General features: G+C 36.1%; 1 protein-coding gene across 1 annotated transcript; it reads left to right on the top strand.

Moving 5' to 3' along the window:
• The first annotated feature begins 339 nt into the window (after positions 1-339).
• LOC127949190 (Krueppel-like factor 5) lies at positions 340-11081 on the top strand. Its single transcript, XM_052546190.1, has 4 exons — positions 340-877; positions 3494-4388; positions 5620-5679; positions 9610-11081. The coding sequence occupies exons 1-4, from the start codon at positions 707-709 to the stop codon at positions 9786-9788; spliced, it is 1305 nt and encodes a 434-aa protein (XP_052402150.1). The 5' UTR covers positions 340-706; the 3' UTR covers positions 9789-11081.
• The last annotated feature ends 1174 nt before the right edge of the window (positions 11082-12255 follow it).

Below are 12255 nucleotides of genomic sequence, written 5' to 3'. Positions count from 1 at the left end.
TGTTATTGATTCATTAAAAGAGTCGCGAATCGGACAACCATTGCCATGCTGTATGTTGGTTCATTTAAAAGAACCGACTCTCAAGAATTAGGCTATCCGTTCGTTCGCTGAAAGAGATTTTTTTTTTTTTTTTTTTTTTTTTTTTTTTTTTTACGATTCGTTATAGTTAGGATATTTACTTGTCTGCTGTAGCTGGTTATTTTGACAAACAGACTTTTTATGTATTTTATAAAATGAAGAATGCTTTATTAGAAAATGCACTTTGAATTAACTTGTAAAAATAACGAATAACGTTACATTTCAAACACATTAGGCTATTTCTGTTTATAGTCAGTTGTTATTTTATTAAGTAGCATATGCTGCACTGCTGTCATTATTTAAATACTGAAAGAAATGCGTAAAGGGTTGGACAGATTTAACTCCGTGTTTTGACGGGTCTGTTGCGCTATTACAGTAAGAGCAGTAGTAAAGGTGTAGTCACTTTCTCAGTGACTGTCAGCGTGAGGCCCCGCCCTTCAGCGATGATACACATATATCCCGGAGCTCCGGGAACAGAGCGAAGCGAAACGGGACATTACTACCGAAAGCGCGTAGCTACATAGAGCCACGGTGGGTGTCATTCCATGCACCAAACACTCAGCTCCCCTTCCTCAACGTCTATCCGAACACATCTCGCGGACCCTTTCTCCGTCACATCCACGGCTTTATGGCCGCTACGCTTCTTACGATGAGCGCTGCGCTCGCACCAGGACAAGATGACTTTTTCTCGCTTCTCAAACCCTCACTATCCGACGGCTTTCAAGAGGACTCCTCTCTGTTTTCTTTTGAAACCAAGAATCCCGACACGGAAAGGACCTTACCAAACGACTATTCTCAGGTAATATATAATTTTTTTATCAGTTCTTTGAATGGAGCTTCACGTTTTGGTTTTGCTCAGATGCGACTGTATCCTGCATGCATTAAAGATCAAATGCATGAATGCAGTCTCGTGAAAGGTGGGCCGTTGAGGATGATGCGGCAGGCTGCACGCCTGCAGTCCCATCAGCATCATGCCCCATCAAATACATCAAACCATGTGCCATTCTTTCATTTGTGAATTTGTTCTATACGATAATTGTAAATGTAATTTAGTTTAAAATCAATGTAACTTTTCTTAGCCTTAACTGTTAGTCGTTTTAATTACTAAAAATTGCTAAAATGTTACATTATCAGATTCTTGGAAATTTGAATTTTACTTTTCATATTTTCAATAAACGTTCAAAAATTGTTAAATTCAAGATAACTCTACACTTTGTCATAAGAACGTATTTCAGTGTATACAGGCCAATTTTAACAAGTAATCTCTGCTCCTATTTTTATTACAACTAATCGCTATAATTTCCATCATAACGTCATCTAATTGATGTATTCATTCATTTGTCTAGGCTATCAATTACACCAGGTCAGTTTAAAAATGAAAGATGATAAATACATTTTTACATCATGATCTGCATAGATTTTTCTATGTGTTATTACCAAAAAAAGGTTATTATTCGTGAATTTAAATGTAGGTTTATTTTTTTATTAGAAATTAAAATTTGATCTTCTACGCAACTTGTGTTGGCTACTTTAGCGCTTACCCAAATCTTCAAATGCAAACAAACAATAGCCTAAGTAAGTAAATAAATAATAGCCTGCATAAATGTCATAACCATAACACATAGTGCTAGCACAATGAAGAGTCACCACTGCTCAAAATTTGAAACAGTCCAAAGCGTCCTCCGATGAAGAATCACTCGTGCATCTCAGAAGGATTTGGTGATGTTTTTGGGATTTCCCCGTGGCTGTAACGCAGGGGAGAGTCTGGGCTGGGTCGGGGAGAGCACAGACTCCTGTCAGTTGCTTGCAGTTGGTTTCTTGGCTACCGTACCGTCAACAACTGACTCCCTCTCCTCACCCACGCGCGCCGCTCTCGCGCTGCTAAAACTTCCCAGCAACGCAGAGCCTCAATCTGAAAACTTGTGAAAGAGATACATGTCCGGCGAACAGCTGGAAGATCTAAATCCAGAAATAGCTATGTGTAGCAGCCGCGTAAAGAGCATTTAAAAAGCTCTTGCATTCCGAGAGTCTGTATGTGTGTCAGTGTTTTTATTTTCCCTCATGTTTATTTCTCTGACTCCATAGATGTTACTCTCAGGAAGTAATGAATGAGTCTTGATTTACTATTTTCTGCTGTTTACGGTTTTATGATAATTGGAAGGCATTTATTTGGAAAGGCTGAGCAATCTCTCCAACATGCTTTCCACCTGTCAGCAAGTCTGTTTTGAGCTTGTGGTATGAGCGCTGTTTTACAGTCTAAGGTGGAATGTAGCAGAGACATATTGAAGAAGACTTGATAAATGCTTTACCCCTGACTGCTCCATAAAGCAGCACAAACAATTCATGCTCTCAATACATACACAAATCGCAGATCAACTGTTAAAACCTCAAGTTCTGATTTTTAGGTTTTATATCTTGACTTTGAGTGAAACTCAAACTTTCACTCATTCATCTTGGTAGGGCAAATATTGTAAAAATAAAACATTCAATGGCAGCAAAATGAGATACATTTTATATCAATAAATATAGAATATATAGAAATGATTCATTATTATAAGAGTTAAAGACCTGTCTGTTAATTGTTTAGTAGAAATGATTATCGGTTACTTAATAATGGCCAAATATCGGTAATTTACTTAGCCTGGCCGATAAATCGGTTTATCGTTAGATGTATATATTTAGTTTTACCTTTGCTAATACTTGCCTTTTCTTTTCACTAAAATGTAGTTTTATTTTATTTTATTATCATAATTTATTTTTAACTAACATTCAAGGCTAATTGACTTCTACTACCATTTATTATTTCTATTTACCATTGACTTACCGTAGCCCATAATATAGTTTGAAAAGTCGTCAGTTTTCAGTGTCCTCAATTTAAGAGGAAACAAAGGAAATATTTCCTAATTACTCAGCCTGGCCAATAAATCAGTTTATTGCTAGAGCTATATTAAATATTTAGTTTTACCTGCTCCAACATGCTTGTTCATATGAATAATTTATTTTATTTTATTTTTTTATCCCTATAACACCGCAAATAATCACAAAGCACAAGTGTACTGGGGAATAAAAAGTATGTTTTCTATGCAAAACAGATTTATATTGTAAGCTAAATTAAGTGTGTGCTCTGTTCAGTAGTCTATATATTATTTTAGCTGAGTAAGCAGGCATGCTGGCCATTGTTGTAACAGTAAGTGAACATTTGCATTCCTGCAAGCTTTTCTAAAATTTGATGTATACCGTGTTTGTGCTTGGCAAACACAAACAGTCCCAGGAGATCCTGCCAGCTTTGCTGACAGAAAGCAGCGTGTGCAATATTCCAGCCATTATTATTCTGAAATCTGTTTATCTTGTTTGCCTTTAATGGCCTTAACAACTGCATTTACAATTGTATTGTACTCTCTCTTCTGCTCTATAGGCTAAACTAGAGATGGATAAATATCTGTCTCCACAACCTGTGGCTCTCCCTGACCCAAAGAAGTCAAGACGAGAGAGCGTTTCTGCAATGGACCAGTTTTTCGGGGACGACCACAGTTCCCCTTACAGCATCAACATGAATGTCTTCCTCCCTGACATTGCTTATTTAAGAACGGGGATGTGCCGGCCAGCTCGGCCTTCGGTCCCCAGCCAGATCAAAACTGAACCTGTAGCGGCACCTTTCTCTCATCCCGAGTGCCCGGTGAGCTCAAACGGCCCCATTTCATCTGCTCTGCCCAATTTCACCAGCATTTTTAACTCCAACTCCACTTCGGGTTCTGAAATCAACGGCATGGACGATAACTCGGGGGTCTTTATCAAGCAGGAGATGCAAGGCTTTGACATCCCACAGGACGGGCCGCTTTTCCAGCTCCTCAGCTCAGAGCTGGATGTCCCTCATCAAGCCGACCCGCACTCCCACCCTCACGCTCACTCTGTACCCTCACAGATGCCTACTTTCCATGACCTGCACTTAGCGACCCAACAGACTGCTGCCAAGACGTACTGTGGCATGTCCGGTTACCCTCTCGGCCCGGGCCACTTTATGCATCCTCAGGGTCAGGCCCACTCGCAGCTCAAAATGCCCTATCTTCCCCCCTCGCCTCCCACTTCAGAACCTGGTAGTCCTGACAGACAGAAGGAAATTCTTCACAATCTGACACCACCACCATCTTACGCCGCCACCATTGCCTCCAAAATGGCTGTCCATGCGCCCAGTCACCCAACACCCGCCTCGACACGAGCTCCAGCCACCACTGGGTCAATGCCTGTCCGTTACAACCGAAGAACAAACCCAGACCTCGAGAAAAGACGGATACACCACTGTGATTTTCCAGGTACAAACTAATATTTTCAATTGAACTGGAGCCATATATCAAAATCATGATGTAGCCAAATTGACAAGATGCTGTGGTGTTTTCTGCACTGTGATGCTTTCTACTGCACTTTCTTACACGCTTGAATCCACTGTTAAATAATTCAGAGACGGCCAAAGCCTTTTAACCAGTGCTCAAATTGAATGCCAAAGAGTTGACGTCAGGCTGATTATTATTGAATCCTGTTGCATCAAATTGGCTGGACAAATTGTAAAACAGACGAGCCTCACAGTGCCATTAATAGTGCATTTACACTAAGAAGCTGCATGTCTGAAGCAACGAGCATCGCAATTAGGAACCCATCACTGCTTTACTTCTCTGAGTGGGGTTTTACTGCTAACGACATGAAATGGGCTTTGGATTCCTAATTGGAAAAGAAAGCATACTGAAACCAAATAACAGGATGCTCTTATATGTGACTGTGGCGATGAGTGAACCAACTGATTTTGTGTTGGTGACTAAAAAGAAAGACATACAAAAAATGCACTCTCATGTCCTGCTTTTAATGCATCAGATATTAAAATTGCATTGTTTTGTTTTATAATTTATTACTGAAATGTGTAGTAATCGTTATATTATTCTAATAATTATTTTTTGCTATCCAAAGCCTTAAAGCTTTTTATCTGTGAAAAGATTAAACCTCGTACTGCTTATGCATCAAGCATATGATATTTATTTATAAATATTTTTATCAGCAGGCTCAAAACATTTTTTATCTTCTAAAAATGTAAACACAGTTGTCATGTTGTTTATGCATCAATAATAATTTATTTTTAAAATGTATTATAATTCATAATTATTTCAATAATATTTTAGTTTTTTCTAATATTTTAATCTCCAAAGATTTTTTTTTTTTTATTTCTCTCAGAAGATAAAGCTTGTTCTTGTCATGCTGTTTATGCATCAAGCATATTGATTGCATTGTTTTTAATACTGATAATTTATAAAAATGAATCATGTATAATTATTTTAATAATCAATAGTCTTTTTTGGTCTCTGAAAGATTAAAGCACACTCTCGTCATACTGTTCGTCAATAATAAAAATGGCATTTTTAATATTTTAAATGTATCATTTGAATTTTTAATAATTTACAATTTTTTATATACATTTTGAACAGCTTCCCAACATTTTTTTTTTGCACGCGCAAATACTTACTGTTGTTACTAACAAAAGCTGTTCTCTTTTTTTAGGTTGTAAGAAAGTTTACACCAAGTCGTCCCACCTGAAAGCTCATTTGAGGACACACACTGGTAAGAGTTCCCCAATTAAAAATGGTTTTATTTATGTTGGATAAAGCTAGCCTCCTGTTTTGGCACTTTACTGTCATGTTGCTGGGCAGAAGTGCGTTGTTGGCATGCACATGCGTTCATTCTTGCACGCTGCCTGAAAGCTATCCTGCATCGCTTCCTAATACTGCTCCAAAACCAGGCCCAAATACAGAAGCAGGAACAGCCTATTCTACTTCCCTTTTCCATATCAATTTATAACGTCCAATATTTGATTGACCTATAGCCAGCATTTGAAATTATCAGTAGAAAAACATTTTCGGTCTCTATAAAAATATATTTGAAGATATAGATTTAGGATCTAAATGGAAGTAAACAGGAGAGCAGACCTCGTTTGACCCAGAGAAGTGAATATTAATACATTCCGGAATGTGGCCTTTGGTATGTGAACTTAATCAACTGATCAACTACTGCACTTATCAGGCCATTTTCATTTCGAAGGTATAGATTTATGTTACCAATTCCTGAGTCTAATTACAGGCTCATACTGGTTGTAAAGCAATATTATGATAAGATAACAACACCCACTCTTTTCTGAAAGACTTGACATGGCACGATTTAGGCTTTTGACAGTTTAGCTCTGTTTGAATAAACAGCTTGTCAACGTGAGATTTATACACAATGCAAGTGCCAGTTTGAAAATAATAATGGCATTTAGTTTGTAATACATTTGTAATAAGTAATGAATTTACTTATTTATTTTGTCTCCTTGAAAACAGGTTGGGTCAATTTAATGATGCCAACATTTTTGCTACCCAAGATACACAAAACAGCTTAAAATAAATGCACAAAAATCCTAAATCTTAAAATACTTATACAAAGCTCACTCAATAATTTTAAATTAATTAAATTATAATTTTAATTAAAAACATTTTTTTTTTTTTTTTAATTTTTTATACTTGTTACAGTATTTGAGCACAGACCTTAAATTGTTGTAAATCTTAATGTTTTGGACCACAAACTTCAGTTTGTTCTCTTTTAATATAAAACATCCTTGCTGAATTATTTTTTTAATTTTTTTTAAATAATAATACAACTTTTAAATAGTAGTGTATATTTAACAATCATTATCACTCATTTAGCAATATTAAGTACTATTACTTAAAAATATGAAGTAATATTATAAAACTTTCATCAACCACTATCTTGTTATTTTGAACAGGTATGATTAATTAACAGATAAACATCACTTCTATTTTATTTAACTAAGAAAAACCGCACCATGTCCAGATAACCAATGAAGATAAAACCCAATCCAACCAGTCCTTGGAGAGAAGAGAGGGGCCTCAGGCAGACAGCGCACAAGATGAGATACCCAAACAAGTCATTACAGGATTCATGTTCAGGGCTCTCATCACAAACGTTTAAGCTCACGACAGGCACATGTTCTGACGTTAAGCTGCTTAATTGTTTTTGAGCGCCACACCTACTGCATGAGGTTGAAACTCCTTAACTTACAGTATCACTCTTTGTAGTCTGTTTTTACTTAAAAGCCAATGTGAAGCTACGTCATGCCAAAGTCCTTTTAAGACAAGTCATGTGTCTCGGCGGCCATCTTTGAAACACCTCTCGGGCATCCAAGTGCAGCTCCTATCTCTTTGAACGGGGAAACATCAAATTCTCCAAAACTGTTCACTATGCTTACGATTAAATTTTATATTTGAAATCACAGAAGAAATCTTACAACAACTGTCATAAATTGTTACTTTTGCTCAAAAAGCATTATAAAAAGCTAATTTCTCAGCCCAGTGCACATGCGCAGTCCTAAGAGCACGTCTCAGAGCGCTGACTGTTTCTAAAGCAAGTCGATCCATTTCTTTGTTTGTTTTAATGATGAAGTATAATCGTTCTCATTGTAAATATAAATTCTTCCATGGCCATGGAAGAGAATCATAGAATGTGGGTTATATTCAGCAGACAGTAGAGATGTGCGATACCACTCATTTTGTCTTCGATACGATACCAATACTTTTAAAGGTCAGTATCGCTGATACCGATACAGATATGATACATCTAAACTGAACTTTTCATTTATGAAATGTATTAAATTATTAAATTAAAAAGAGTAAAATGGGTTAAGACACCCACTTAACTTTATATATTAAGTGCATTTTAACTTTCAGTAAAACTTAATTGCAATTTATTAGGTTATATTTTTGTTTACATGGCTATACAATATGTTTACTGTAGTGTTAACCACGGAAATCTACAAATTTAGTTGAACTACTGTCACTTTAGCTTCATTATCATAAGGGACTGCCAGTGACAGGCTGTTGCATGCATAAAATGCAACATTTTATATTCAGACAGTGGTTTATACTAACATTATAGAACAGAACATGATCAATATGTGCTTTTATTGTACTATGTAGGCTGTGGTTATTTCAGATTATTTAATGTGAAATAACTCAAACATATATGTCCCCTGATAAGAATTGTTCTGGGCTGCTGTTCCCAAAAGCATCAATGCTTTCTTATGATACTTTTGGGAAATGCAGTCAGAAGAGAGTGAACACTCTGTGATAGATTGGTTCTGTCTTGCAGCATTTGCGTGTGTTCAGATGAGCAGGAAAATAGTTCTATCCTACACAATTATTTGCTTACAATTCAATGCATATTGTACGCATTATTATTATTTTTGTTAAATAAACATAATCACTGGTAAATAAAACACCTTAGTATCTATATTTTTTTATTTGACTATCGATACCTTCGATACTTGCATCAGTATCGATATATCGGTACTGCAGGATCGATCCCTAGCAGACAGACACTAGCATACTGTATGTTTACACTTATTTCAACAAATAACAACTAAAATTTTTCTTCCCTAGAAGCTTAAACAGTTTTTTAGCCTTTTTTTTAAATGCTTGTTTAATGTAGTAAGACAGTGATACTAAAAGACATGCAGATGAGGCCAGAATATTAACGCAACTTGTTTAATTGCATGTTAAGCATTTTCCTCCATTTAGAAAAACCTAATGAAGAAAACGCTCATGCCTTAGGACAGTATTTAAAGTTCATATGTTGGGTTCATCAGTTTTTCTGCATAATTTATGCTGTATTAGTAAGGTGGAATGTGGTCTTTTATGATCAATGTTCCGGTACATTAAGCATTCTTTGTATGAGAGGAAAATGCTTAACGTGTAAATAATTGTTGCGTTCACATTTTTGGCTTATGTGCGTACCTGCACGTAGTAACTGTTTGGTTACCAACATTCTTAAATATATCATCTTTTGTGTTCAACAGAAGAAAGAAACTCTTACAGGTTGAGAATAATTAGAGAGTGAGTAAATGATGCCAGCATTTTCATTTTGGGGTGAATTGTCCCTTTAAAGATACAAAATAAAGTCACAATATTCATAATCGCTCTAGAGAAGTCTAAATGTAAGATTTGCATTGGTATTATCTGCCATCGACTATATGAATACCTATTTTAATGCACGTGTTGAGCTACTGTAGCAGGATTTTCCAAAAGCATTGATAAAACGACTTGATTTTTGGTCGAGAAAAGAAATAACCTTATCATCTTTTACAAACAATACATTCTAAACCCGAGTTCTAGAAAGACAAACATTGTGCTGCTATTTATGGCCGAATATCAGTCGAGTCTTGTCAGCTTCCACAAACATACCAAAATACTGAAATACTTTAATCTTAGAGATTGAGTTAAGTGAAGTTTATGTCCTCCACACCTCTCGGTGTATGTTTGTTATGGTAACTATAGCGATGACAGAGAAACCCTGCCCACACAGATTACTCATTTAGTATTACTAATGTATTAGTGAACAGAAACCTGTTTTCTTTTAACTATGAATGATAGTTTCTTCCGTGTCGTGTTCGTGACTGTATGTACCTAACCAAATGTGGTGTCCATTGTGTTCTGTGTTCAGGTGAGAAGCCGTATAGGTGCACGTGGGAGGGCTGTGACTGGCGGTTCGCTCGTTCCGATGAGCTGACGCGTCACTTCAGGAAACACACGGGAGCCAAACCCTTCCAGTGCGCCGTGTGCAGCCGCAGCTTCTCTCGCTCCGATCATCTCGCCCTGCATATGAAGAGGCACCAGAACTAGACACTAAAACACACTAACTGAAAAATCCACACATACTTATTGTTATTATTATGCACTTGAAGCGATAACAAAATGACGTGTATCTTTCTCTACACCTCGACGAACCTTATAATGTTTAGGGTAATCTTCTGTCTCTGACCTGTCGAGAGCTGTCGACTGTAAACTGAAAAGCTTTTTGATATTACCGCGAAATCTAGTGTCCTCTTTCCTCTATATTTAGGATGTATAGAACACATTTCCGTTAGGACCCTCATCTCATTTCGACATTCTCTTTAATACAGATAAGCTGCGTTTTACATGAGATTCGGCTCTCGTCCTCTAATTGGAAGATGAGATGTTTTTAAACCTTATAAAGTTACTGGATTTCGCCTCGTACATCTGCAAAGCACTAAGACAGAACTCCCCTTTTCACTTTGCACTTGAATTTGACTGGAAAAGATGAATATCTATGTATGATGAATGCTTTTAATATATATCACTGGAATAGTTACTGCTCATATACCGGGGTTTCAGGTACACAAGCAATTCCCTCTTTTTAGTTGAAGTGTTTTATAGCTTTGGATGATAATGTGCTGCTACTGAACAGCAATTATTTCATGAATTATTAAGCAATGGTATAGAAAAAGCAGTCAGAGGTGGAAAAGGGCTTTAGAAGGCTGTGTGATTTGTACAGTCTCCTTTCTACACACAGAAGCATGCCGACCATTGGTTTTCCTACTGTCATTGATGCATAAGCTTATGAATGTACGAGACCACAGTGACTGTTCTTTTGAACACATTTCATCTTAAAGTGCCTTTTCATGTTTGTTTCGATTAGCAGCACATGCTTAAACTTCTTGTTCATGAAAAGACAAAACAAATTCAGCAGGATATCATTATTTCACCATTACCGCAATTCGGCTGCCTTTCGTACGTTTAGGAGAGGGTTAAAGCATCAACTGGTTCTTTCTTGTAAAACCGATGTATTTATTGCATTGGCTTTGTGAAGTGGAATTTGACAAGTTTTGTGTAATTGAAATGCCTTAATGTAAATACTATGACATTTTATTGTACTGTAAATATTATTTTGATTCATTTTGTTGCTCTGTTCCGTTTTTTTTTTTTTTTTTTTTTTTTTGGAAAAGGATCATAATGCTTTGGATTTTGGCTGTGTGACTATTTGTGTTTTTGGATTTTTTTTATATATATATAAATATATTTCACTTATTTTGTAGATTCTCAGATTATATTTCTAAATTGGTTGTCCTCTTGACAAAATGCTTTTTTTGAAATGAAACAATAAAATCAACTTAAGAATTTTTCATGCTTTTTACAAACCTCTCACACTTTTTTTTTTCGTTTCTGTGTTAAGTTTCTACAGAATTAATGACAAAACTACAAAAAATAAAATACATAGAACGATCATTTAATCAACCTCCCTCAAAGCAGATACAGTACACTACCTTTCTACAGTTTACATTGGTGTATTCCTAAGGGCTCCTGTTGACTTACTATACCATTTCTATTTGTTGATGTTTCTAAGGTCCAAGAAAAGAACTGCTACAAAGGAGTAAAGATAAAACTATCATCAAAGCAGAAAGTTACGTTTCAAAGATCAGTTGGACCTATGCCACAAAGTTTGAATGGCTCTTATCTGATGGTTGACATCGTAAAGAAACAATTTCCACAACTCAAACAAACCCTAAAGCTCTGAAAAAGAAAATTAATGGGAATTCCTTTTTATGTCAACATATGTCAAGAATGAGAGTGACGTTAGTACAATGCCTCAGTGTTATTTTTTTATTGCCTAGTGCAACCAATTTCAAGTTTAACATGTTGCCCAACAAAAAAACATTATGCAAGGAAGTGATAGTTTACACCAAAAATTCCAATTTTATAATCATGTATTCACCTCCATGTTGTTTCAAACCTGTATGACTTTAAAATACATTTTGTGAAGTGTCTGTTTTGAAGTCAACAGTAGCCAAAATGCATTACCAACATTCATAAAAATATCTTTGAATTGGTGATATTCAAAGTGTACAAATAATATTAGTTGCCCATACAAAACATTAGTGTTAATTTAGGACCTTAAATGTAATTTGATAGTAGAATTTGGTCTCGTAATTCAAGTAGATTTCTATTTTTAATATGGACATACTGTAGTGTGCAGCTCATGTACAAGACAAACATCTCAAACTCTAGTTTACAGCCTTTAAAAGTCAATCTTATCGCTGGAATCTTAATGGTATCACTTCTGGAGGAGATGATTTGTCTGCTCACCGGCTCATAGATCCCGACCAGAGTCCACGGTGACTACTGAAAATGTCTTAGCAATCAAATCGAACCTCTTCACAATAATTCTGGAATTAGTATGATGCCCATTTTTATCTGATTCTCAACCAGTATGTGGAATAATAATGATCTGTTATGTTCAGAAACGATCAGCACGGGTGGACACTTGGTGAACGCACTGTTTGTTTTAAGA

The sequence above is a fragment of the Carassius gibelio genome, chromosome B1 (genome assembly GCF_023724105.1).
Source record: "Carassius gibelio isolate Cgi1373 ecotype wild population from Czech Republic chromosome B1, carGib1.2-hapl.c, whole genome shotgun sequence".
Lineage (NCBI taxonomy): Eukaryota > Metazoa > Chordata > Actinopteri > Cypriniformes > Cyprinidae > Carassius > Carassius gibelio.
This window is presented reverse-complemented; position numbering and strand designations above follow the sequence as displayed.